Consider the following 26831-nt stretch of genomic DNA (forward strand, 5'->3'; position numbering starts at 1 on the left):
CGGCGCGTGGCGCAGGCGCAGTGCGGCCGCGGAGGGGGCGGGGCGAGGTCAGGGAGGTGAGAGGCCTGCCCCTTAAAGTGGCGATGCGCCTCCGACTGGTGGATGGGGCCCGTAGGTTGAGTAGCCCTCCGAATGGGAAAGATTTGGGGGTAGGAAGCGGAAACAAAAAGGTGCGGACTTCCGTGGTGGTGCAGTGGTTAAGAATCCGCCTGCCAATACAGCGAACACGGGTTCAAGCCCTGGTCCGGGAAGCTCCCACATGCCGCGGAGTAAGCCCGTGCGCCACAACTACTGAGCCTGCGCTATAGGGCCCGCGAGCCACAGCTACTGAAGCCCGCGTGCCTAGAGTCCATGCTCTGCAACGAGAAGCCACCGCAATGAGAAGCCCGCGCATCGCAACGAGGAGTAGCCCCCACTCGCCACAACGGGAGAAAGCCCGCGCGCAGCAACCAAGACCCAATGCAGCCAAAAATAAATAAATTAAAAAAAAAAAAAAAAAAAAGGTGCGACGGGGGAAGAAAGAAACGAAGGAAATTTGGAGCCGAGTTTTCGCGGATCTTCACTAGCTCCCCTCTTTTGCCTCGTTTTCCCCCTCTGTGAAATGGGAATGGGCATGAGATGGGTGGACGTCCCCCGTTAGAGGCTCAGGTGAGAACTAGAAGGAGGTTTGGCTGGGCGCCAGCAAATCCGGCTCTTATAGCACTAGGTCGGGAGATCGGTAAGCGCCTCAAAGATGCTGAGGTGACCTAGAGGGAAAGTGGGGAGGAGGTGGAGGAGAGGGAACCTGAGGGACTCATCACCCCCATCCCGCTCACCCTGCTGAAGAGTGGGCTTCAGGAGTTGACTTCTCTCTGGGATACCTTTCCAGAGCCCACATCCCTGGGCAGGCTGATTTGAAAGATTCTGGGTGGAGTCCCCAGCCCCCCCATGTCTTCTTCCCCAAAAGTTTGAAATTCCACCTATTTCCGTGAGTCAAGAACACAGATATCCCTGAGAGCTTAACAGTATCAACGACTGCCATTTTGCAGTGCATTTTTGAGCGCAGAGACTTGATCTTTACAAAGATCCTTTTTTTTTTTTTTTTTTTTTACCATTTAGGAAATAGTCACAATGGTGGAAAGTAACTTGCCCAACGGCACCTGATGGTGAACGATAAATAAATGCTTAGATTAATCAGTCTTCTGAGGGCAGCCCTGGGAGGGGACAGGGAATGGAAAAGCTCCTCTAGGAGGAAGGTGTGTATCTGGAAGAAGGCAGGAGGCTCAAAAGAAAAGGCTTACAATATTGTAAATCAACTATACTCCAATAAAAAGTAATTTAAAAAAAAAGAGAGAAGGCAAACTTTGCTGCTTCTACAACTTTCCACGTGGGGTTGCATTCTTTGTACCTCTTCTGCTAGGTGCCTCATTCCTCCCTCTGAAAATGGGGAGCGCATCATCCCCCCTCCCCGCCACCCCGCACAGCTTCCCCTCTGCCTCGCAGGGCTGAAGTGAGGGTGACAGCAGAGCTGCCCAGAGCGTGGGGAAAAAACAAGAAAACTTGGGCAGTTATTACTTTTTATTAGAGCCACAGTTAACACTCACCATCTATCGAAAGGATGGAATAGCTAATGATGGAGGGAAAGGAGGCTTCTTGGGAATAAATAAACACTCATTGATTATATAGTCATAATTATCATCATCAGTTTTATTGGTGTTGCTGAGTGGGAGAGCTTGCAGTGAAACTGGCCCACAGGAGAAACTCCCCCAAGGCCCTGATGCCTCCCTCTCCCCCACCTAACCACCTTTTCACATTGGCCCTAACTCCCACCCTACTTTGGAGTAACAAGAACCACCCAGGGCTAGGATCCCCTCAGGAAGGTCCCGGCCACCATCCATCTCTGATCACAGACATTGTAATGAAGGTGAAAAGTATCCTTGTCTCCTTGGAGCAAAAGGATGTGACTGACCCTCTGGACAGCTCAGGAGGAGCAGGGGGTACAGAAAAGGGAATGGACATCCATTCCTCCAGAAGTTAGGGTGCCTGGGCTGACTGTGTGCATGTGAGCCTCGGGCCTTTGGTACCTGCTGCAGAACTGCCTCCCCTCCCCCACCTTCGCTGCCTTCCAGAGTCACCTGACGTCAGCATCACAGGCCTCACTTTACCCCCATTTGCTGGAGAGGAGCTCACCTGTGCCTAAGCCAACCCAGCTGGGACTGTCTCTCACATGGAGACTCTTGGTCCCGATGACTGTGCTTGGAAGAATCTAAGGGACAAGACGTCAGAGGTCTGCTACTGAGAGCATGGAGGGGCGTGAGGCTGACAGCTGAGGGGGTCACCCTCCTGGGCTTTGGCAGAGTGAGTGGACTCTGCCTCTCACGCCCATTGGTCCTGAGCTGTTGACACAGTCACCCGGTTACAGTGGGTTGCTAAGCAGCTCTCTGGACATATGATGACCCACCTCTGGCAGGTGACCAGGCAGGCATATGGTGGGCTCCATTCCCCATGTGCAGAAAGCTGGGCATTCAGGGGGAGAAGTGTCTCCCAACCCTGGGGGTTGCCCTGGGGCGAGCGACAGTCAGAGTGATGTTTATCTTTCTACTGGGCAACAGAGTGCCAACATGTCTGGGAGACCCAACCCTCTTTCCCTGGCAACCTCTCCCTGGCACAGCATGAGGGCCCATTCCCCATTTGAAAAAGCGGACAGGCATTCCCAGGACACTGTGTCTGGGGGGGTCCCAAGAGATACCCGCTAAGCCAAGAGCACGTGAATGTGGTTTTAGGAGGTGGAAACCCAAACACATCACCTATGAGATTCCCTACTGTGAGGAGTGGGCATCTGAGGCTAAAGGTAAGATGTAGGGTACAGGGCCTCTGAGACTAAAGATAGGTCAGGAACCCTAATCCACAGACAGCAGGTCTCCCCAAAGATCAACCTTCTCCTCGCCCACAAAGCAGCCTTCTCTGAGCCACCTGAGTATCTCCTAGAGTCCTACAATCAAAAATAAAAAATCTTAGTTCTGTGCCAGACACACGATTCTAAGCCTTACATATATTAACACATTATAAATCTAATGCATTCAAATCTCACGTTAACCCTGTCACATAGGTAGCATGATTATCCACATTTTCCAGATGAGGAAACTGAGATACAAATAGGCGAAGGAACATGGTTGAGACCTCCAAGCTAGTAAGTGGCAGAATCAGGATTGGACAAAGAAGGTTTTATTATTTACTTTACAGAAGGAGAAGCTCAGCTTGGAGAAATCAGTCCACTTGCTTGAAATCTCACACCTAGGGCTGAGGGTGGCAGCGATGACACATATTTGTCCAGCAGAGGGGGGTGGAGAGGAGACGGACTGCTGAGCTTGTCCTTGGCCCTGTTGGTTGGATTTGACCTGACCGAGGGACAGCCTCCAGTCTCAGTGGGCCCCAAGACTGTGATCTCCAAGAAGGAACACTTGGCCGTGAGTCAGCCCCAGGTGATAGAGACTAGTCACACCCAGCACCTGAGCGTCACCACCATGAACTCCTGATCCCAGCACCGGCTGACTTTGGGGTGCCTACTCACTCCTCAGAGGGAGGGGAGCAGGGAGGAAGGGGGTCTGAAAGCTGATGCTGGCCCCCTGCAAGCAGCAGGGACAGACAACACAGCTCTGTTCTTAAGGAAACGGGTGCTGCTGACCATCACCACTGGATACCTGAGAGCCATCAATGGGGTGGAAACTTTTTATTTGAAGCAAGTGAATCAGAGCATTGTCCCCAAGTGCCCCTGGGCATCCTCCTACCTGGAGGTCCCCACACAGTCTGGGCACAGGGAAGAGACTCCCCGCCCTGTGCCTTCCCTACCAGCCTAACATCTCAGAGCCCTCTATTCCCAGCGTACAGCAGAGGGCAGCAGAAGCTTGGCTGCCAGGTGCTGCTCCCACAGGACCCTCCCTCCCTCCCCCCTGCGGCACTCAGCTTGCACTGAAAGGCAGTGCTCCTGGGGTGTGCCTCTGTGGTTTGGAGGGGCGCCAGGGCCCCCAGGATGCTCTTCAGCCCAGCTCCACTCCTGGCACCTGCCCAGATGCCTCAGGTGCTTGCAGCGTCCCTGGCTTGGCCAGCCCTTGGACGCACCCAAAGGAGCCAACACAGCGCAGGGTCCATATCCCAATGGTGGGGCTGAACCAGGGGGTGGTCTGAGGCTGGGGCAGCTAAGGAAAGAAAAGCAGAAAGGCTTTCATCTGGGGGTCTCCTGTTCACCAGTGAGCCGGATTCAGAGTCAGAGAAGGAAACTCCAGTGAGCACTGAGACAGCGCTGGGAAGAAGGCAGGGTCTGCTGCAGCTGTTTTTATTGCTTCAGGCAGAGGGGCTTTGCCCCCAGGAGGTCAAGCTGGTGCCCAGAGGTTGGCACCACCATTCCAATCGTTTTCAGCTGCAGGGTGGGCACACCAGGGGTGAGCAGAGGAGGACGGGTACTCTGTGCCCCTCCAGGAAGAGAGGCAAGGTCATGGAGGGGACCCACTTTAGGCAGCGCTGAATCTGCATGTGTGCACGTGGAGATGGAAGTGTAGACAGGTGTGTGTGCGTGTAACTGAGGGAGTCTGTCCACGTGTGCGTGCAGAAGGCGGGTAGCGTGGGTGAGCGCACCCGGCAGTACGAAGGATGTGGCCATGGGCTGCAATGCGGAGCATGAGCAGGTAAACAGACACCTGGAGCACCAACAGAAAAGACCGGAGGGTCAGAAGGATAAGCTGAAGAACAGGAGGGAGCGGTTCAGCCTCCAGCCCCCCCAGGACCCCTCCCTGGGCCAGAGCATGTGGAAGGCAGCAGAGCAAGGGAGGCTGCAGATGTGGTGTGGGGTGAACCGGCGTCCACACATAGGAGGGCACCAGGGACTGGGTTGTCTGGTGCGTATACAAGACGTCATGCTGATTACAGTGAAAATTAAGTGGCATCCCTGGGCTAGAGTCCACGGTACGGTCCATGCTCACCGGGGGGATGTGTATGTGAGGGCACATATGCAGGTTGGCTACATGTGTCTTCACACAGGCAAACATGCTGCTCACCCGGAGGCTCCACCCAGCCTCCAGTGCTGCCCGAGGAACCCAGAGGCCTCGGACCCCCTCTAGGCACTGAGATCCACCACCACGTGTCGGTACACAAGTGTCTGTCCCTTGAAGCTGGGGGCCAGGAGCAGCTGGGCGTCCCCAGCAGGCATGTAGCAGAAGGCCCGAGGGGCCTGCACCGCCAGCTCCTGGAACCGCACAAACTTCTGCCGCCCCTCATCCCACTGGTAGATCTGTGTGAAGGAGAAGTCGCTGCCCAGCGCCAGGTAGCGGCGGCCACCCACCAGGAAGGGCTGCAGGGCCAGCGAGCCCCTGGAGGGCAGCGCCTGCACCTCGGAGAAGCGGGTGCCCTCCCAGCGCAGGATCTTGGAGTCGCCGATGTAGCGGCTGAGGCACAGGTAGCTGTCGCGACCTGCGCGGAAGTGTTTCACAGCCTGGGCATCAGGCACCTGGGTCACCTCGCCCTGGGCCACAAACTGCTTCTGGGTGCGACTCCACTGATAGATGACGGGGGCCTGGGAGCTGCTGGACACGATCAGGCGTGGCTTGCCCTCGCCGTCTACAAATTCCAGGTCAGTGTCACGGTGCCAGGCATGCAGGGCCTGGTGGGAGTAGAAGCCGTTCTGGTGCCAGCGGTAGAGGCTGGTGGCCCCCGCCTTGGAGCTGTCAGCCACGGCAAAGTACCAGTCGCCATCGATGCGGAAGGCCTCGAGGTCATTGGGCTTGCGCACGCGCTGAGGGTCGATGTCCTGCAGCTTGGTGAAGCGCGTGGTGTTGGGGTCCCAGTGGTAAATGTAAGAGCCACCAAACAACTGGGCCACCACCACATACAGCTGGCTGTCCACCACCATCGGCTTGCAGTGCACTGCAGAGGGGGCTGCAGGATGGAGGGAAGCGAGTCAGGCAGCCTCAAGGGGACCGCAAGCCCCTGCCCCATGCCACACCCTCAGAAAAGAGGGTTGGTCCCTTCCAACGGTGGGCGAAGACTAAGGCTCTTTGCTACAGTATTCTCTCCCCGCTGAATATCCACTGGGTGCTCAATGCTTTCTAATTGTCTCACAGCTAATAATCAATCTCAGCATCACCCTCCCTTTGCTCTTGACCCCAAGGTTCAAATATAAGCTGACGCTGAGCACAAAGTAGGTGCTGCTAGATATCGACCGATTGTATAACCGTCATGTCCATTATTGAACTTTTATTGTGTATAGTCACTGTGCTAAGTGTGAACACATTGCCTCAATGAATCACGCTGAAATACACCCTATTATTTTGTAATTTCACACAGGAAGTAACTGAGGCTTGGAGTCTTAGTGACTTGCCCAAAGCTACCCCACTGGCGAATGTCCAGGCAGGGGAAGGAGAAAGAGTTTGAACACAGCCACAGCTGGTGACAAAGCCTAGGTAAACAGAGCCTTGGAGCCTTGTGTATGAAAACACAATCCCCCAAGAGCTCGCACTTGTGAGAGGGCTTTTATGTACGAGAACATCTGCATCACAACCAGGTTGCCCAGACCCCTTCTCAGGCACCGGAGTCATGTGTGGACACACTCTCGCCTCTCCTGGTGTCCCCAGTCATCGCCCCTCCTCTCCTGCTTGCCAGCGCTGCTTCACCACCCTCCTCCTCCTCATGACCCCACCTGTTTCCCAAGGGAAGCCTGTGCTGAGCCTCAGGCTCTGGCAGTCACCGCCCTGAGTCCTTTCCACAGCCTTGGTCTGTGCACCCAGATGCTGATGACTCCCCCAGCTCCTGAGCAGCAGCTTAGACCCTCCTTCCCCCCACACCCACAAGCCTCTCAAACACTGGCTGGCCGAGACTGAGCTCTATATCTACCCCCAAACCTGTGTTCTTGATTTCAATTTGTGGCTCCGCCCAGTCACCCCATCCTGAATCCTGGGAGCCATCCCCAACACTGCCGCCCTCTCCCTCACCCACTGCTGACCAGTCCCTAAGTCCTGGCAACCCTCCCTTCTGCTTTCTAATACAGTGTGTGTAAGATTGGTATTATTTCTTCCTTAAATGTTTGATGGAATTCACCATCTGGCCCTGGAGTCTTCTTTGGGAGAAGGGTTTTTTATGTAACGACTTCAAGTTCTTTCATAGATACAGGGCAATATAAAGTTTCCGTTTCCTCTTGTGTCAGTTCAATCCCCCCTGATTCTACTGCTCTATCCACACTGCTGCTGTCTCAGTCCAGGCTCCAGCTGAACCCCTCCTGGTGTGCCCACCTGTCTTGCTTCATGCCTAGCAGTCTCCACACTGCCCACAGAGGGAATTTTCCAAAATACAGATTGGATTGATTCATACACTCTGCTCAGAACCTGTCAATGGCCTGGTCCTCATCTCTCTCTCGGGTCTCATCTGCCACTCTCCACCTTGAACATTATGCTGTCATCCTGTGAGCTGCTAATTGTTTACACATGCATGCTCTCACATGCTAAGCTGCTGCACACCTTCTTGACTTTGCTCATGCCGTTCCCTCTGCCAGAATACCCTTCCCACAATTTTTCTCCTAGCTAAGTCTCCCTCAGCCTTCTAGACTCAGATTAAACTCAGTGGATCCCAAACTGAGCTCACTAGCCACTCCTGTATCTTCCTTAGTTCTCTGGCACCATCCAGCTACTTAAGCCAGGATCCTGGACATCACTGCTCCCTCTCCCTCATCCTTCAAGATTCAGCTTAGGCATCCCCTCCACCAGGAAGCCTTCCTTGATTGCCCAGGGTAGGCCTCTCCTTTGTGCTCCCAGAGCATTGTGGTCATATCTTCCTCCTAACACCTACGTATTATGTGGATGTTATGTGTGTATGTCAGCCTCCCCCCAAAGACTAGAAAGTTCTTATGTGCAGAGACCATGTTTCATCTATCCTTCTACCTATAGGAACTCAATGAAGAGGAACAATGGAGCCCACCCCACCATAAGGACCACCGCAACCAGGCCAGGCGCAGATACCTGGGATTCTATCATAGTCTCGAAGCTGCCTTTCAACATAGTCCCACTTGAGGATGGTGCAAGCGCTGGCTCCTGGCTGGGCCAAAGCCAAATAGAGGTCACTCGAGTAAAGGAAGGGCTCAGCCGACACCGCTGGGAAGGACAGGGTCTGGTACAGCACGAAATCTGCAGGGATGGGTCGGGGGGGTGGTGGTGGTGGTTAGGGAGAAGGGTAAGAGCTTTCTGGGTGGTAAGGGTTACTCGACTGGCAAGGCAGGGTGCTGGGAGCTTCCCTGGGGAGGCCCAGCCTGATGCCCAAGGTGGGGCACCTTCTTCCTACCTGTGGTGATGCAGTCGAACTCCCGCAGCGGCAGATCCTGCACCTTGTGCTCTTGGAAGCGGGGCGGGCTGGCGCAGTAGATGGGCGCCACCGTGGTGTTGGTGTGTGCCAGCCACTCCACCAGCCACTTCACCTTGCAGTCACAGTTGAGCGAGTTGCCCCGCAGGTCCCTGGATCATGAGGGTAATGGAGGGGACACAGAGAGGGACAGGCTCCCAGCTGCTCTGCCCACCCAGGCCATCTAGGTTTTCAGAAGTAGATATTGTCAAGGCTGCTGTTGGTTGCTCATGTGGCATCTTTGTGCCAGTTAGGAAAATGTTCCCCTTGGGGTGGGTGCAGCCCCGTGGACACGTGCTTGGCCAGCAGAGTGGGGGCTGAGTTTCATCCCCTACTTGCCTCCTTGGCCAGGTGCCTTTTGCAGTGTATGACCTGCACAACTATCTGTTGCATCCCAATTCCTCCAAACCTTCCATAATCCAGGGCTTTTGTTTTCCTGTAGAAATACTGATCAATGACTGCGGCTATGCTATCAGACTTTAACGTAGATTCAAATCAAACATAGATTTTAAAAGCGCATGTTTTAAAAAACATATATACATAACGTTTCGTGTGCATTTTAAGAGGGCCCACAGATGCCTTGAAGAACCCCAACTTGAAAGGCTACCAATCTATATATAACTCAACCTAGCCTTCTCCCCGCCCCAAACCCAAACCCTCCCTGCCTGTCAAGACCTTATGATCTTCCCAATTCTGGCTCCCACACCCCTCCCTCCAGGGACGTGTCCCTCTGTGCCATTGTCAAAAGAAGAAGGACTCAGGCCTTACAAGTCACTCAGGATGTCCAGGGGCCGAAAGATGTCTCTAGGCAGTGTCTGCAGGTTATTGTTGGCCAGTGAGCTGCAAGAGAGACCCCTGGGTCATCTGAAGATCGTGACCGAAGCCAAAGGCCACAGGAGACAGGGGGCTTTGGTCTGGTGTATGAGTGTGATGTACTCACAGGTGTGTCAAAGACTTGAGTCCTCTGAAGGTAAACTTGGAAAGTGCCCAGATGTCATTGTTCTCAATGAAGCTGGAGAAAATAAGAACTTGTCTCAGCCACCAGTCGGGATCCCAGACCCTCGACCTGCTACTTCCCATGCCCCACCTAGATTCCAGCCCATGACCCTAAGACAGGCTTCCATTCTGAATCTGGCAACATTAAGTCTGTGGTGACAGGGCATCCAGGCGGGATGGTTTAGGCAGAGGGATGGATGAAATGACCTTCTGCTTGGGCCCTGCAGTCAGAGGATTCAAGGGCTCTCACCCCCTCACCTCCCCCCAGCCCTCCTCACTCCCCCTCCCCCTCAGCCCTCCTCCCTTCCACTTCCCAATTCCCCTTTCCTTCCCACGCACAGGTACTGCAGGTGAGATAGTCCTGTGAAGGCATTGTCTCCAATCAGTGTAAACTTGTTGGAATTGAGTAACCTGCAGAGACAAAGGTGGATTAGAGCTTCCAACGGCACACCTGCCATGCCAGCCCCCAGCCGGCTGCCTCACCCCTGGGCCATGCCTCCCACCCTTGGGACCCCAGCAAAGAACCCCAGAGCAGCCTGGGCGACAGGTCCAGGCAGGAGCCTGCTCTGGTCCCAGAAGCTCCCAGGGTCCCTATTTACTCCTAGGGTAAGAGCAGCCAGGGCGGATCTCTCTTGTCAAGCTGGGTCCTTCCCCACTGCTCTGTCTCCCACCCTCACCCCAGCTCTCTCCAGTCCCTCCCAGATGGATGTCAAGTTTGAGGATAACCACATATATTCTCTCCTGCAACTGGGGCTTCAAACATAAACAGCCCCTTTTAGAATTCCAGACCCTCCCGTCTTCCCTCCCTTTCAGTCCCCAGCTTTTTCTTCAGAACCTGATCCCTGGGGTCACTTGTCTCTAAGATGAGCTCTCTCCCCTGCAGTGTCCACCCTCTGGCACCAGCCTAAATTACTGCACCCAATTCTTTGGGATCTGCAGAGGAAAGTCCATTCCTAACTGGGTCCCAAATACCCGCTTCTTTGCTTTTGTGGGCAACCCCCATCTTCCTTCCCCAAAACTGCTGCTCCCTGCACCCCTCCTGACTCCCCGCTGCTTCGCTGTTTGTGGCTCTCCCATTGGAGAGAAAGTAAGGGATGCCTGCCTCCTAACCTCCAAAGGCTACTCACAACCTCTCCCCTCTCCCCAGTCCAGGATCTGTGCCCTTCCCCCGCCCGCCCCCTTCCCCCGCCCGCCCCCCCCCCCCTCCCCGGCCTCCTTCAGCAAGGCTCTGTCCATACAGGAACTGCAGCAGTGGCAGGTGGGAAAATGCTCCATCCTGGATCTCCGAAAAGGCAGCATTCACCAGCGTCCTGCAGGGGACACTTGAGTCAGTACCGAGGGGCGTATGCAGGGACTCTGCTGGGGTGGCAGGAGGTGGACAGGGCAGTGGTTTCTGCATACCCTCGCCCTGGAAACTCCCCATGTCACCTGGCTCCTCCCCCAACTTGAGGCTGTCTTTCCCTTCTCACAAGCTCACTGCCTGCCTTCCTCATCATCCTCCCCTACTGCCTCTCTGAGCACTAAGGACCTCAGCCCAAAGAAGGTTCCATTACCCACACCTTCTCCATCATCCAGACACCCACCGTGTGCTGGGTGCTGTTGAGGGATGGGGCACTGGGATGGGGGTGGTGGATTAGCATCTTGCTCTCAAGGACCACACAGACTGTCTAGTCCCTGAGGCCGCTTGCTGCAAGTGACAGGCTGGCTGGCCCCGTGCAGAGTGGCTGGCGAGACCAGTGGCAGGCATCTGCCCGTGCCAGGGCACTGTAGGAGTGTATCTCACTTCCACCCCTCCCCCTGCTGCCACCCTTCCCCCACAAGAAGCCTTCTGTCCTTGGTGTGACATCACAGGCAGGGGCCCCCATGCTCATGTAAACAACCTCCTCCCTCCAAGTCCAGAGCCCTGCACACAGTAGGTCTCATTGATGCTGATGGTGGTGATGATTCATTCTTGGCCATAAACACCAGCTTTCCCAGCCACCGCTGCTGAGCCTGCATGACTGCAGAACTCCCAGCCAGGGCTGATGCCTTGAATCTCCAGTCCTGAGGACGCCCTGGAGCCCTCCTGGTCCCCACACTTTGTAGAGGTGGAGCAGGGGTTCTCTCCACCCACTCCCAGAGCAGGTTTTTGCCTTCCTCCCCTCTCAAGCTCTCCCACCCCACCCCACCCCAGACCAGAGCACTCACAGAGAGATGACCTCGGAGGGCAGGTTCCTGGGCACTGCCTTAGAGTCCACGCAGAAGGCGGTGTCCCTGGTGCAGGAGCAGCTGGGCGGGCACGGGGGCGTCTTGGGGGGCCTCTTGGCGCCGACTTGCAGTATTAGGCAGAGGCCCAGCGTGGACAGCGCCAGCAGCCCGAGCCCCGAGCCCAGCCTGGCCCGCAGCCCCGCCATGCTGCCTGTGAGCTCCCGCCCCACCGCTCTCGGCCACCCGGCGCGGGCGCCACAGGCAGCCGCTGCCGCAGCTAGGGCCGCAGCTGCCTGCTGCGGAGAACGACTCCTCGGGCCCTCGGGCGCCGGCTGCCGTCCCCTCCCCTGCTCGCTCCCGCGAGCCGAGCCCTCGGAGAGATGCAGAGATGCGCGGAGTCCGGAGCGAGCCGAGGGCTGACCGGCTGGGAGTACGCGGACTGCGGCGGGCGGCGGGGGCGCGCTGGGCGGAGGGGGGAGTCCCGGGCGGGGAGTAGCCACTGAAAGGAGTGGTTGCGGCCCTGGCCGCTGCACACCCTGAGGGCGGTCTCTGGGGCCATCTGCTCGTGGCTGTGCGTGAGTGCGTGTGTGCGAGGTCTCCTTGTGCATCCTGCACGCGTGCACACCTTGTCTCTGCACGGGCACAGGCACATATTCCTCCGGGCAGGCATTTCTGCGCTACGTATAGATCCATGAACCTCTGTGTACCTGTGCGTATGTCTTGGCGCTCAGCGGCCTCTAAGCAGAGTTCATGGGCATGTCATCTGTCATAAGTGACATGTGTGTATCTGTGTTCACGTCTCCACAGGCTAGTAAACAGAATGTGCCTTTGTGTCTGTGGGAGCTGAAAGGGGAAATATCACTGGAGTTGGAATGGGAATGTGTGGAATTCCAGAACATTCCTCACTAAATAGCCACAGCCTGTTGGAGCTGGAAACGGCCTTGGACGTTTCCAGTCCAGCCCTTTGTTTAACAAATGAGGAAACTGAAGCCCACATCAAGAGGAAAGCAGCCAAGCTTGATATCACATCTACTACGTGTTGTGTACTCTACTTACTTAATCGCCTCAACCTTCTGAGGTCTTTGATATTAATCCCCTTCTACAGATAAGAAAAGTGAGGCCCGTAGTACCCGAAGAAGAAAGTGACAGAGCAGGGATTTAAATCCACTGTGCCCAACTCCAAAGTCCACAGCCATTCTTCTACACCAGGGGTTTTCAAAGTCCGGTCCAGGGAGCCCAGAGGGCCTTGAGAACCTTCCAGGGAGTCTTTGAGGTCAAAACAGTTTTCCCAACAATGTTAAGACATTATTTGCCCTTTTCACTTTCATGCTCTTATAGAAGTACCCTGGAATTTTCCAGAGGTATCTTCTATTAAACTGAATTAACAAAGTTAAAGAAATTTCCAAAAATGTAAAGCCATGACACTCTGCTCCCTAATATTTTTGCTTTGTAAAATAGTTAATCTCATTAAGAAATTGTATGTTATGTATGTTATAACATAGAATGGGTTTATTATTGCTATTTTAATTAAATTAATTCATATTTTAAAATTTCTCAGTAAATATCAATATGGTAAATATCAATAGGTATAACCCACATAAACAAAAGCACTTTGGGGTCCTCGCTACCTTTTTAAGAGTGTTAAGGGGTCCTGCAGCCAAAAAGTTTGAGAACTGCTACTCTATACTACGTTATTTCCCAGGGGTGTGGAGGGGGTGTTCGATTGTCCCAAGAGCTCACAGGTACAGTCAAGTGGCTGGGCTGCCAGTCCAGTGCTCTTTCCATCAGTCCGGGAAACCGAGATCACTAGGTATAAGATGCTTCCCCAGCTGTCCCCAGCCTCTGCTAGCAGGGGATTCTCTGGTCTGAGCTTAAGTCCATGTTCTCCCAGCCAGGGATGCCCCTGACCTTGGATGTTCACTTGCTACTGCCCATCCAGCTGCCCGTGCTGCCCTCCCCATGCCAGCTTGTGGGAAGACAAGCATTGGGGGTGGGGAGAGTGGCTGGGGCAGCTGGGCAACCATCCCCACCCGTCCCTGGCACGGCTCTGCCCAGCACACAAAGGGCAGAGTGAATCTTGTTCATCCCCTGCGGCTGAGGGGCTGGAAGGAGGAAAAGGGGAGGCACAAACAGGAGTGGCTGCCATGGGGTTCTCCATCACCCACATTCTCAGAGAGGTTTAACTCAGAGACAGACAGAAAGGGGGAGACTGGGTCCTATTCTTTTCTCTCTGTTTTTTTAAAGATTTATTTATTATTTATTTATTTATTTTTATTTTTGGCTGCGTTGGGTCTTAGTTGCGGCACGCGGGATCGTCGTTGAGGCATGCGGGATCTTTCGTTACGGTGCGTGGGCTCTTCGTTGCAGCGCGCGGGCTTCTCTCTAGTTGTGGCATGCAGGTTTTCTCTTCTCTAGTGTGGCACACAGGCTCCAGGGCTCGTGGGCTCTGTTGTGGTGTGCTGGTTCCAGAGCGCGTGGGCTCTGTAGTTTGCGGCACACGGGCTCTCTAGTTGAGGCGCACGAGCTCAGTAGTTGTGGCACAGGCTTAGTTGCCCTGTGGCATGTGGGATCTTAGTTCCCTGACCAGGGATCGAACCCGCATCCCCTGCATTGGAAGGCGGATTCTTTTTTTTTTTTTTATAGGTTACTCTTTTTTATAATTTCTTTTTATAAGCAGATATTCATTTTTAATTATTATTTATTTATTTATTTTATTTTTGGCTGTGTTGGGTCTTCGTTTCTGTGCGAGGGCTTTCTCCAGTTGCGGCAAGCGGGGGCCATTCTTCATCGCGGTGCGCGGGCCTCTCACTATCGCGGCCTCTCTTGTTGCGGAGCACAGGTTCCAGACGCGCAGGCTCAGTAGTTGTGGCTCACGGGCCCAGTTGCTCCGCGGCATGTGGGATCTTCCCAGACCAGGGCTCGAACCCGTGTCCCCTGCATTGGCAGGCAGATTCTCAACCACTGCGCCACCAGGGAAGCCCCGGAAGGCGGATTCTTTACCACTGGACCACCAGGGAAGTCCCTGGTCCTATCCTTTTTTTCTTTCTTTTTTTTCTTTTTTTTTTTTTAAAGAATACTCTCCAGCCCTAAAGATCCACAAATTTTGCTTCCAATTTCTGACCACGTAAAAAATTATTTATTTATTTGGCTGTGTCGGGTCTTAGTTGCGGCATGCGGGATCTTCGTTGTGGCATACGGAATCTTTTGTTGGGAAGGAATCTTTCCTTGTGATGCGCGGGCTCTTCGGTGCAGCACGAGGGCTTCTCTCTAGTTGTGGCATGAGGGCTCCAGAGTGCATGGGCTCAGTAGTTGCGGCACGCAGGCCCGGCACGTGGGATCTTAGTTCCCCAACCAGGTATCGAACCCGTGTCCCCTGCATTGGAAGGCGGATTCTTAACCACTGGACCACCAGGGAAGTCTCTGTCTGGGTTCTATTCTTAGCTACTGAGAAGAGGTGCCCTGGCAGTGAAGTAGATGATGATAGTCATGGAGATTGGACTTTCACATCGTGATGTCATTGGATCCTCATAACAGCTTGGAGAGGGGACAGGACAGGCTGTATTAGACCCATTTTGCAGATGAACACACTAAAGCCAAGAAAAGCAGAATGACTTATTCAAAGTCCCAGAGCTGAGCTGGCCAGTGAAGCACTGAGGACATACTGAAGGAATAAACTACTGACCCCTCACCAGGAGCCCCCTCATGTTTGGTGACAGTCTTATTATCATTGAATAGAGTTACGTGTTGGCTGCATGCGTGCTCCTTGCCCTGAGGGAAGCCTCAGGAAAGCATGGTCTCAGGGCTGGTCCCAGGGCTGGCAGGCTTTTTGGGAAGAAAGGCAACCAAAAACAGCCATGTAGCTGATGGGGACAGCAGTGCCTGCTAAGTGGCAGATGAAAGTGCATCAAGAAGGCTGGGCGATCTTGGAGGAGGGAGGGGGCACCGTAGGCTGGGGTGGTGAGCACAGAGGGGGTGTCATTGGTTCTTGCCTGGCCTTTTAGGGTGGGTGGTATTCAGAGAAGTAAAGAGGCGTTGAAGGTGCGTTTTCCAGGAAGGAGAAATGGCCTAAGTAAAGACCAAAAATGTGAAAAGCCTGCAGCAGAGGGCTGGTGTGGGGGACGAGGTGACAGCCATGCATGCCCAGCGAAAGGTCCCGCCCCCGTTCCTGAGAAGGAAGACAAGAATCCCAAAACCTCTACCAGGTCAGTGCCAGCATCTGAACTTCCCTTATGAAACTTGAGATCACCCTTCCTTCCCCAACCTCCAAATAGGCAAAAACAAGTTAAAAAAGAAAGAAGAAAGAAAGAAAAAAAGTTGTAAGAACCACAGTCTAAGGGCAGCCTGCAGGGGAGACTGAGGACCCAAGGGAGCAGAGGCTTCTTTCCAAGAAAGAGATCCCTTTCCCAGCAGCCAGGGATGATGGCAAGCCCTAAGCACAGCACCTGCTCAGAACAAGCCCCACAGCTGGACTATGCGCCCCCTGCCCCAGATGCCCACAGGGACCCCCGAGATGCTTGCCATTCTCCTTGGTTCTCCCGCTGGCCTGCTGCCCACCTGGCTCAGGTCCAGTATGCGTGAGTCAGCCAATCAGTTCCAGTGTTGCCAGGACAACCGGGGGCGGGAGTGGGGGCCCTGGGGCGGGCAGGGGTGGGCCCTGCAGGCAGGCTGTCTCCTGCATCTGGCACCTGCACACAGCTGAAGCTGCACACAGTCGAGAGGAGGATGCTTCTTCCCCCCTTCTCCCTGGAGCCCCCTCCCCCTCTTTCACTCCTCCTAGGACACTTGCTGCTAGAGGCTTAGGCAAATATTTAAAGTGGCAGCTGGGGGGTGAGTAGGGTGGGGGGAACAAACACTTCTGTCTCTCTCTCCTTCTCCGAGCTTCTCAGGGCTCTCAGCTCAGATGCCATGCCATTGTGCAACCTGGAGGTTGAAGGCTCTCCAGCTGGAGAGGGGGTCCTTGTGGGGACACGGGAGCCTGCCAGGGCTGGAGAGTTGGGGGCCAGCTCATGACTGAAGGGCAGGGCCAAGGTGCGAGGGGGCCCCAGCAAGGGACAGGAATTGGGGTGAAGTGTTGGAGTTCAAGTACAAGGACAGGGGGTGAGGCCAAGAGAGGAGTGAGGTGTGGGGCTCTGACTTACACTCGCGTGACCGTTTAGAGGTGGAGGTGTTGTAGGGACCACCTGGCCCAGCAAGTGGAGGGAGCCCAAGAGAAAGGATGCAGCCATTAGTCGATGTGGTTTAGTACAACAAAGCAACAGAGATGGCTTTGGGCAAAGAGGCAGGAAAGAGGTAGAGAGGAGAAGAAGATCCAGAAAGTGGTTCATATCTGGGTGAGTAGCATTCTCAGGGCAAATATAGGATCAGAGGATATACAAAGAAGAGTGTCGAGAGGGTAGGGTGCGAGGCAGCACCAAGCAGGTGGGCTGATTCAGGGACGAGGAGATGGGGACCCCATCAGTCACCACCCCCAGCCCTGTGCAAGGCTGTCTGGGACTAAGTGTCAGGCATGGAACTGCTATCATAAGCCTCCAGCTTGATCTCTGAAAATTGGTTTGCTATTCACTTGATACAGAAAACCCCGCAGAATCATGCAAATGCAGAAGTTCAAATCTTCGTGTTCATTTTAGGAACATTTGTGAAACTGCTCAGGCTATCGAGGGTATGCATATCCAAAAAGCCACCAAGTATTTGAATGATGTCACTTTGCAGAAGCAATGTGTGCTGTTCCCTTGTTACAATTGTGGAGCTGGTAGGTGTGCTCAGGCCAAACACACCTTGTTACAATTTTGGGGCTGGACATAGGGTCGGCGGTCCAAAAAGAGTGTGGAATTTTGCTGCACATGCTTAAAAATGCAGAGAGTGATGCTGAACTGAAGGGTTTAGATGTGGATTCTCTGGTCATCAAGCACATGCAGGTGAACAAGCCCCCACGATGCAGCACAGAACTTCACAGAGCTCACGGTCGGATTAACCCCTATAGGACTCCCCCCGCCACATGGAGATGATCCTCCCTAAAAAAAAGAGCAGATTGTTCCTAAACCCGAAGAGGAGGTTGCACAGAAGAGAAAGCTGTCCCAGAAGAAACTGAAGAAGCAAAAACATAAGGTCTGGAAATAAATTCAGCATAAAATAAATGCAAATAAAAGTAAAAGCAGGTTAGAAAAAAAAAAAAAGCCTTCAGCTTACAAACAAGCCTATGACAAAGAAAGAAAAACTGTGTGTTAGTAAGCATTTATAACCAGAGGGGACAGTGTTCAGAATCTGGGCAAGAATGACTGGGGGCATGTCTGAGGTTAGGTACAAAATGTGTGGGAGGAGGTGAGGCAGATACTTGAAGTGAAAATCTGATGCTCTCAGAGAATTGATGAACCATTTATGAACGCCCACACTGATGCCAAAGCACCCCGTGCTTTTAGTACTGTCCCTGCGGGTCCACAGGGGCTCCCCTTCCTGGAGCTCAGCCCTATGCTTGGGGGAAAATTCTGTTGGGAAATGTGGTGGACCCATTGGGTCAGACCCTTGGTTGCCTAAGAGGTTCAGCCTGGGAGAAGAACAGGAAAAGCCAAAGGACTGCAGGGGCAGGTGCCAGCAAGAATGGCGGGCATGCCAGCAAGACACCCACGGTGAGAGGTGTAGATTGCCCAAGGGCAGGTTTGCTCACCTTACCCAGCTTTGCTCTTGCTGGGGCCAAGAGGACTCATGTGCCAGCGCCAAGGGCCCTTAGGCACTCTTGCAGCTAGCTTATCGGGGCCTCGGCTCTGGAGGACCAGGAACAAACAGGCTTCAAAGCTGAGGGCTTGGCTGGCAGACAGGGGCTGGGTCTTTCACCTCTGTCCCCTCTCCCTCCTGGCACATATAAGACCCTAGTCACACTTGGAGATGAGGAGGGGAAGGTGTCTACCGCGAGATGGATGTGGGCAGCAAAGAGGTCTTGATGGAGAGCCCGCCGGTGAGTTTGATCGTGTGTGTGCGCATGTATGTGGGAGTGTATCTGTGTGTGGTGGGCCCTACCTCCTCCAACCTCTGGGCCTGTTTCCTCATCCAGATTCATTCACTCAACTAACTTAGGACTGTGCTAAATCAAGGTAAGGACACCAACCGCTAAGACAGAGACCCTTGGAGAGATAGACTCGTCAGCCACTAATTCCCATATGAGGGGCCGTGAGCCACCACAGGGGTCAGTGGAAAGGGCTGTAGAGAGCACTGGGTAAGGAGCCACTACTCGGGAGATCACAGGAAGCTTCGCAGAGAAAATAACATTTGAGCTGGCTCCAGAGGAACTAGTCAGAGCTCACCAGGTTGAGAAGAAGGAAGGCATTGCAGGAAGAAGGGATAGTATGCATAAAGGCATGGATGGGGGGGGGGGGCGGGGCAGGACAGAGAGGGACTGGGCATGGTTGGGATGCCAGAGGTCTGGAGGAAACAGCAGGAGATGAGACTGGTGAAACAGTCTCTCTTGGGTCCCTCCAAGCCAGACTTCACTTCTAAGCATCTATGGGTTTGTTGGAATCCAGGCCCCCTCCTCCAGGAAGCCTTCTCTGATCTCCTCAGCCCTTCTCTGCATGTCCATAGCATTGGTTGTTCAGCCTCGGGAGAGTGTGGGAAGGTGTCCTGGTTGTGCAGGGAGAAGAAAGGGTATCCTCATGACCTCACACCTGTCTCCCTCCCTGCCCCACCACGTCAGGACTACTCAGCAGTCCCTGGGGGCCGGTTCCAAATCCCCTGCTGTCCTGTGAACATCAAACGCCTTCTCATCGTGGTCGTGGTGGTGGTCCTTGTTGTCGTGGTGATTGTAGGGGCCCTGCTCATGGGTCTTCACATGAGCCAGAAACATACTGAGATGGTGAGCAGGCCTGGGATGGGGTGGGCAGTGGGTACAGGGCAGGCCAGACAAAGGTCCTGGGATGGGGTGGGCAGATAGCAAATTGCCCAAGGGGAATGAGGGGAGGAGGCAAGTGGCACCTCAGGGAAGGACAGAGGTGGGAACAGTGTGGCAAACCTGGCCTGGGCTTTTTCACTAGGTCCCTGCCCCACGGTGGGATGACCTGTTCCCTCCAGCACCTGGTTCCACTCGGCCTCTCTGAGCTCCCAGGGAAGAAAAAATTGCGTTTGAGTAAAGAGGACTGAGGGTGGGCATGATGAGTGGGGAAAGAGGAATTCCAGGCAGCACTATGCCCTCCCCTAGGTCCTAGAGATGAGCATCGCGGGGCCGGAAGCCCAGCAACGCCTGGTCCTGAGTGAGCGTGTGGGAACCACTGCCACCTTCTCCGTTGGCTCCACTGGCATCGTGGCATATGACTACCAGAGGGTGGGTATGCCTGGACCTCTTGACCCTAGGGCTAGACTGTGCGAGACCTATCCAGCTGTGGACTCGCACATGTCCACCTCTCCCCACCCCCCCCCCAGCACTTTTGCCTGAGCCCTAGATTCCAGTATGACTCCCTCCAGTCCCCAACCTAGAGGGAGATGGCCAAGGACCAGGGTTAGGAGCGAGCTAGGCAGCGCCTTCCTGAACCAACTCTGGGGTTCCTGTGCCCAGCTCCTGATTGCCTACAAGCCAGCCCCGGGAACCTGCTGCTACGTCATGAAGATGGCTCCGCAGAGCGTCCCAAGTCTTGAGGCTCTCACTAGAAAATTCCAGAACTTCCAGGTGGGTGTGTGGGTAAGAAAGAGTGGGCTGTCTCCCTCCCAGGGCTGCTATGAGGAGCATTGAAGATGATGGTTCTTTGTCACCTGTAAAGCGCTGCTCCTCGTGGACTGCCAGGTGAATGCCCTCCCGGGATTCCCCTGCACCAAACCTTTCCTACCCATTTACCATCCCCACCCCACAGCCAAGCTGCTGGCCTCAGCTGAGCCCACACACCCCCTGGGGGCTTCTGACTCCAGCACAGCCCCTTCTTTACTCAGAGAGATTGCCTGACACACCTGAGGTCCCACAATAAGGGCCGCAGGTGAGGCAGAAACTCAGTTCCCAGCCTCCAAATCAGGTGCTCTTTCCAGGCCGAGCCCTCAGTACCTACCTCTAAGCTGGGCCAGGAGGAGGGCCGTGATGCCGGCTTGGCATCCTCCGGGGACCTGGCCTTCCTGGGCAGCACCGTGAGCACCCTGTGTGGCGAGGTGCCCCTCTACTACATCTAGGACCCATCAGGTGAGCAGGTGTGACCTCCAGGGCACTGGCGCAACAGTGGCCCAGGATGGTCACGTCAGCTGACCAGGAACTGGGGGAACCACGGAGGCGGGGTCACCTACAGAGCTCAGGGGAGGGAAGGTTCACAGACACCGCCCCCCCACGTCCCTCTCCCTCACGTAATAAACAGTGTTCCTTTGCTTCGCAGGGCCTCAGCAAGCCCCAAAGGGACAGCAAAGCTCCAGGAGCAAAGGGTCTTGTGCAGACAGGCAGGAAGCCGCTCCTGCCAATACCACTGGGACTGGTCCTGGAGAAATGGGAGCTGTGGGGAGAGGTGGGCAGAGGAGAAGCAGCTCCTAGGGCCCAAGGGGGTTCCTACACCAAAGAATAAAGCAGCCTGATTAAAAAACGAAGGGTGTACCTCGTCTATCCTCTCACATGCCTCAGTCCCGCTCTTGGTGGAGGCCAGCCAGGGGAAGGCTAGGGCCTTGGGCGCGCCAAGCGGGCTTTCCCATTCTCCCCCGGTCCCAGGGTGATGAGGCGAGGGGACTGGGGAGCAATCCGCGGGCTTCAGGCGCCCTCCAGTGGCGTCTCCCGAGGGAGGGAGCGAGACGGAGACGGCGAGAGACAGAAGGACAGAACTAGAGGGACAGGGACCGAGATGGGAGAGCGCGAGGGTCCGAGAAAGGCAGACAGCGAGAGCCGCAGGCGGGGAAACACGGCCCAAAATCGGGGGACGGAGCGAGGCGGAGGCGGCACGATTGACCCGACGGTGTGTTCCGCGGCCCGGGAGGGGGCGCCGGGCCGGACACCCCGGGGCCCGGCGCCCGGCGCCCCCTCTCCGGCCCCGCCGCCCCGCGCCTCCCGAGCCCCCTCCCGGCCGGCCAGCTCTACACCCTCCCCGCCTCCGGCTGGCGCGCGTCCCGGCCCGGCCGAGCACGGTCCCGGCCCCGAGGGGGGCCGAGCTCCAGGCGAAAACCCGCCCTCCAGCGAGCTCATTTCCCTAAAGAGGGGGAGAGGGAGGGAGGGAGAGAAGGAAAGAGACGGAAAGAAGGGAAGGGAGAGCGGAGAAGCCGGGCCGGAGAGGGGGCGGGAGACAGGAAGGAGGGAGGGCGAGGAGAGGGAAGGGGAAGAGGTAGGGAGAGCGCGGGGGGAGAGCGGGCGGCCGGGAGCGCCCTCCCCTCGCCGCCAGTCCTCCGCTTCCCCTCTCGTCCGCTCCCGCGTCCGGGCGCGACCCGCCGCCGCCGCCGCCGCCGCCGCCGCCGCCACCGCGCCCGCCGCCGCCGCGCCCGCCAGCATGCCCGGCGTGGCCCGCCCGCCGCTGCCGCTGCTGCTCTGGCTGCTGCTGCTCGCGCGCCCGGGCCGGCAGCTCGACTTGGCCGACTACACCTATGACCTGGGGGAGGAGGACGACGCGGAGCCCCTCAACTACAAAGACCCCTGCAAGGCGGGTAGGCGCCCCCCCACCCCACCGGCCGGTCCCGGGGCGCCCGGGCCGGGCGCGGGCGGGCCGGGGCTGGGAGGGAGGCGCGGGCTGCTGAGGGTTCGGGGTTGGGGGAGGACAGTCCGGTGTGGGAAGCCGGGAGCTGCCTGGTTGGCAATGCAGTGGGGAACAAAAGAAAGAGGGAGAGAGGGAGGGGGAAGTTTGGGGGACTTTTAGGGACTGAAGTTTTGCTGCTGTTGGTGGGAGCTGCCGTGGCTGTCTCTGATCTCTCCCAGAGGATTCCTGCCCGGGTCCCAGGAGAAACCTGCTGCCAAGGAGGCTTTTCCTTCTACTGGAAACTTTTCCGGCCAAACTCCTCTGTGTGTGTGGTGTGTGTGTGTGTGTGTGTGTGTGTGTGTGTGTGTGCACTTTTCCCTTCTCCCCCATCCCGGGCTCCAGCACACTGGTGTTTTCCAGCCTGTCTGTCTAGGCTGCCCTGGGGCTGCACGTCTGTCCCGCTGGGTTCAGGGAGGCCTCTATCTCCAAGGAGCAGGTCTCCTGAGGCCCCCACCCAGCAAGTGGAAGAAGAAAGTTTTTCAAGGGATCCTCTGAGATCATGCCCACTGGGAATCCCATGTTCACCACCAGCGGCAGCAGGTTTCTGACCTCGGAGACAGCTGTCAAAGTCAGAGAAGCCAGCCCAGGACAGGGACTTAACTTCTGCCTGTGTGCCAGAGGACCCTACTAAGGCCAAGTGGGGTGGAAAGGGGAAAAACAGAGAACTCAGATACTGTATATCAGTTCTCTCTGTCCCGCAGACACTGGAGGCTAATTAGCTCAGGTCAGGGCCCCGGAGTGTGTGTGTGTGTGTGTGTATGTGTGTTCTTTGTCCATGAAGACCCCATGTAACCCTTTCACTCCTGCTGGGCCCAGAGGGATTCCACCACCCCCCCCCCCCCACAGAGTGACCAGATGGTCATGCACTCCAGCCGTTTGCCTGATCGGATGACCCTGAACAGGCTGCCTGGGACAAGAGAACACACAGGGCATTAGATATCAGAACCTTTCCTCGACTTCCTGCCTCTGACTTCAGACTGTCTCCAAATAGCCAGAGCCAGGGCAGTGGCACAGTGCCTGGAGTTCTAGAAGTGCCTGTGTGGAGCATGAGGTGTTGGGGGGCAGGTTGCTCTGGTCCTGACCTGGGGGACCCCTCTTTGGGTGATGGATCCGAGCAAACTGCAGGAATAAGAGTCCTTCCAGTGCGAGGAGGAGAAGCCAATCCCCCAGCCCTTCCTCCTCCACCCCTGCTGGGCTGTGAGCAAACCAGACATTAGCCTCCATCTTTCTCGCTGGGCTTGGGGTAGACATGAGGCTAAGTGGACAGAGCGTGGGCTTTGGAGGCAGGCAGACCTAGCTCTCAATCCTGGACCCATAACTCATTAGCTGTAGTATCTTGGGAATGGTAATTATCATCTCTGAACTTTGCTTTTCTCACCTGTAAAATGGAACTGATAATACGATTCTCCGATTCTCCGTAGAGTTGGTGGTAAGGATTAAATGTGAGAACATATATAAAATGCATATGAGAGCTTAACACTCAGTAAGCACTAAATAAATGTTGGTGGCCTACCCCCTGTTTTCTGTGCCTCACGCTCTGACTTCATTTTTTTCTGAGGGAATAGGCTTGGTTTTCAGGAGAAGGGAGTGTCTCCCTAACCCCATCCTTGTGTCACTTATTCATTCAACTGATCTACATTTACTAAATGCCTAAGAGGTGCCAGGCCCTGGCCTTGATGTTGTGGGAGATACAGAGAATTATAAGTCATGCCCCCTGCCCTCAAGGAGCTTACAGTCCAAAAGGGGCACAAGACACACGTGGACATAATCAACTGCACAAACCAAGGAGGGAAAGCCCTAAAGGCTCAAGGAGCCTCTTGCCCCTCTGCAGCCCTGGTGGTGGTGGTGGCAGAGAAACAGTGATCACAGCAAGCTGGGAAGTTTGGGGAGGTCTTCGTGGAGAAGGAGGGCTGGGCAAGGTCTTAAAGAATAGGTAGGAAGCCAATCTGATGTATTTCACTACCAGTTGGAAATTGGAGAGATTTGAGCAGCGGGAGGCTGAGGGCTCTATCCCCAGTCTCAGATTTCATGGAAGGGTGGGGCTAGCTGAGCTGGAACTTCAAACGAGGACTCTGGAGAAAGTTCTCCACTGGGGCTCGGGGCTCATGGGGCTCGTGGGGAGCTGGGCCAGGCCTGGGGGTGGCCAGGAGGGTCTGACAAGGCCACGATTCAGGGTCAGACCAGGCTTCCCTCCTGGGTGTGACTGGTGCAGCCCTGCCTCCCTCCGACCTGACTCCTAAGACCCCACACCAACACCCTCAGGCCTCAGGTCCCCAGGCTCTTTCCTCTGTTTGTGTTAACCTCTCCTGCCGGCCTTCATCTCTTGCCCCCTCTGAGCCCTGCCCTCCAGATGCGGGAGGTGGCAGTGACAGGCGTGTCTGGCTTTACTTCCTTTGGATGCACCTGGCTGTGCCTGCTACCTCTACCCACTTGATGCTCTCCAGCTCTCTCCTCTTCCTCTCCTCCTCCTCGCATGTGGAGGACCAAGAATGAAAGCCCCATTGACTCCCTGGCTCACCTGTGATCACTCAGGAGAGCGGGGCCTCTTCATTTGAGGTCACCTCTTGCTATTACCATCAGAGTGATGGTTTACTGTTGCAGTAAGGACAAAATTAAGACCCTTGATACCCTGGAGAAGTGCCTGGATATTCTGGGCAAGATCAGAACAATGGGCAGGAAGCCAAGCTGGCCTGTGTGTGCTCAGAGCTGGTTCCACCAAGCCCTCTCTCTCTCTCCCAGGGAGATTGCGAGTCAGCCCTGATTTCTTGTACGTTGGGATGCCAAACCATCAAGGGAATCCTTCCCTAAGATTCCCAGTTCCATTTGGCTGCCCCAGATGACTCAGGACTCTGGGAGGGACCTTAGAGGCAGGAATTGGGACACAGCTGCTCCCATCAGCAGAGAAGCCCACAGAGATTCTCCTGAGCCAGCAAGGACCTTACTTCAGCCTCAGCTGGCAGCTCAGAGGTCTGCTTTGGGGACGTTAGGTGGGCCAGTAGCTCACCAGCCCTTGTCAGCATCCCCATCCCAGGGGCTTTGTAGCCCAGGTTTGGACTTCAGGGGGCCTCAGAGGAGTAGGTTATCAGCTCCAGAGGTTGAGAAACAATTCCTTCTCTTGCCAGACCACATTCCCCCTCCAGACATGCTGAATGAGTCACCCACCCACCTATACCCCTGCTCCGTGAGTCACCTTCTCTTTTAGGTGCCCCAAGGGAGCAGGAAAAGTCTTACAATCTCCCTGGGCTCCAGATGGAGGGGGACCGATGTGACTCCCCCAGAAGAAGGAACTCTCAAAAATTCTAGTTTCTCCAGGGATTTTGGGAGAAGATATTGGGGGAGGGGAGGGAGTAGAATGTATCACTCCTCAGGCCACTAAAGCTTACCTCCTAAGGAGAGCTAGGGGAATCAGCTGATCTCTCTCTCTCTCCTCTCCCCTCTCCATTTCTAAAGGTGCCCCTCTCCTTCTGGGGGTGTAGCCTGTGAAATGGGGTATGCACGTGCAGTTCTTTGTGTGTTTGAAAACACTAGGGCTTGCACAGGGAAGTAGTCAAGAGTGTGTTTTTTGCACGTTTGTGGGTGTGCCCCTGCTTTATGGGCAAGTCTGTTCAACTGTGCATGTTGGTACTCCTGAGTACATGTAAGTGCGTGTGCAAATGTGCACCTGTGTGTAAATGTACACCTGTGATTAAGTACACGCAAACACTCGCAGGAGCTTAAGCGTGTCCTCCCCCAGCAAGAAGCTTGCATCTGTGTAATGGGACATGCGTAGTATGCCTGGTACACATGGCTTTGGGGCTCCATCACACCAGCCAGGCTCCTCTCCCTCCCCCTAAAAGGGGAGGAGACTGCAGTGAGGAGACCGACCTGAAGGATGCGATACTTACTCTCTTCTTTCCTCTCCTGCTGGGGGGCGGGTGGGTGTGTGTGTGTGTGGTGGGGAACTGGCTATGGAGCAGCCATAAGTGCTCCTGGATGGTTTACAGCCGGAAAACAAAACAAAAACTTTTGATCCCGTGTTGAAAACAACTACTATCCTGACCTTGACCCTGACCCAGGGCTTCCTTCCTGGTAAGGAGGGGCATCCTGGACTCTCCAGGATCCAGATTCCCTAGCTTCCCCGGAGGGCATCCCAAATGGACAGGGCTTTCAGGCCCAGGTCCTGGCCATCAGGCTCTCCTGCCCACCCCCATCTCTCCCCTCCCCCCTCAGTTCCCACGCATTCTTCAGTCATGACATTCCCACCGCAGGGCACTGCTGGCAGTGAGCTCCGCCGCTAGGCTAGCCCAGAGCGTGTCCCGCCTTCCGCTCACCCTGCCCTCCACGCCGCCTTGGTCCCGCAGGCCAACACAGTTCTGTGGCCTCTGTACTTGGACTTTAAGGTTCTGCCTCTGAGCACCTGGGGGCTTCACTCAGCCAGGAGGCCAGTGTGGGTGAAAACTCTGTGCCCTTGAAAGTAGAGAGCTGAACTTGAGATTATAGGACTACTATTGGGGTGATATGAACAGTGGCCATTCCGTGGCTTCTTACTATGCTCCAGGCTTTGTGCTAGATGCTTTATTTACATGCCTTATTTCATGCAGTAATCCTGGGAGACAGATTCTTTTATTTGTTCCTTTTTTATATAGG

General features: G+C 55.3%; 3 protein-coding genes across 9 annotated transcripts in view; 2 read left to right on the forward strand and 1 right to left on the reverse strand.

Annotated features, from left to right (window-relative positions):
* Window positions 1-3572: 3572 nt before the first annotated feature.
* Window positions 3573-11981, reverse strand: LGI3 (leucine rich repeat LGI family member 3). The gene is made up of 8 exons (XM_061199393.1): window positions 11539-11981; window positions 10590-10661; window positions 9691-9762; window positions 9296-9367; window positions 9124-9195; window positions 8299-8468; window positions 7980-8144; window positions 3573-5907 (listed from the first exon to the last, which is right to left on the reverse strand). The coding sequence occupies exons 1-8, from the start codon at window positions 11742-11744 to the stop codon at window positions 5090-5092; spliced, it is 1647 nt and encodes a 548-aa protein (XP_061055376.1). The 5' UTR covers window positions 11745-11981; the 3' UTR covers window positions 3573-5089.
* Window positions 11982-18445: 6464 nt separating this feature from the next.
* Window positions 18446-20676, forward strand: SFTPC (surfactant protein C). Of its 3 annotated transcripts, none has more exons than XM_061199394.1 (5): window positions 18446-18487; window positions 19223-19381; window positions 19724-19846; window positions 20078-20196; window positions 20526-20676. In XM_061199394.1, the coding sequence occupies exons 1-5, from the start codon at window positions 18446-18448 to the stop codon at window positions 20674-20676; spliced, it is 594 nt and encodes a 197-aa protein (XP_061055377.1). The 3 variants fall into 3 exon arrangements, with proteins under 3 accessions (XP_061055377.1, XP_061055378.1, XP_061055379.1); XM_061199395.1 differs by having other exon boundaries at window positions 20078-20188; window positions 20539-20676; XM_061199396.1 differs by lacking the exon at window positions 19223-19381.
* A 1273-nt stretch (window positions 20677-21949) lies between these two features.
* The window catches only part of BMP1 (bone morphogenetic protein 1), a 40014-nt gene continuing 35132 nt past the window's right edge, over window positions 21950-26831 (forward strand). For 4 of the 5 annotated variants that reach the window (XR_009702102.1, XR_009702101.1, XM_061200676.1 and 1 more), the window contains exon 1: window positions 21953-22116. Coding sequence is in view for 3 of the 5 variants with exons in the window: in XM_061200676.1 (XP_061056659.1) it covers window positions 21963-22116 (154 nt within the window). In the remaining 2 variants the exon portion in view is untranslated. Of the gene's footprint in view, window positions 22117-26831 lie in introns of all 5 variants that reach the window. The other variant, XM_061200678.1, reaches the window with a different exon arrangement.

Source organism: Eubalaena glacialis, chromosome 9 (genome assembly GCF_028564815.1).
Source record: "Eubalaena glacialis isolate mEubGla1 chromosome 9, mEubGla1.1.hap2.+ XY, whole genome shotgun sequence".
NCBI lineage: Eukaryota > Metazoa > Chordata > Mammalia > Artiodactyla > Balaenidae > Eubalaena > Eubalaena glacialis.

Bases quoted from the DNA above. Each gene is read 5' to 3' on its own strand.
- LGI3 (XM_061199393.1), bottom strand. From the start codon at position 11,744: ATGGCGGGGCTGCGGGCCAGGCTGGGCTCGGGGCTCGGGCTGCTGGCG. The intron at 10,662-11,538 runs GTGAGTGCTCTG...TGTCCCCTGCAG, and splicing joins CCCTCCGAGGTCATCTCTCT to GACGCTGGTGAATGCTGCCT. The intron at 9,368-9,690 runs GTGCGTGGGAAG...TATTTTCTCCAG, and splicing joins CTATCTCACCTGCAGTACCT to CTTCATTGAGAACAATGACA.
- SFTPC (XM_061199394.1), top strand. From the start codon at position 18,446: ATGGATGTGGGCAGCAAAGAGGTCTTGATGGAGAGCCCGCCG. The intron at 18,488-19,222 runs GTGAGTTTGATC...CCACCACGTCAG, and splicing joins TCTTGATGGAGAGCCCGCCG to GACTACTCAGCAGTCCCTGG. The intron at 20,197-20,525 runs GTGGGTAAGAAA...CCTCCAAATCAG, and splicing joins CAGAACTTCCAGGTGGGTGT to GTGCTCTTTCCAGGCCGAGC.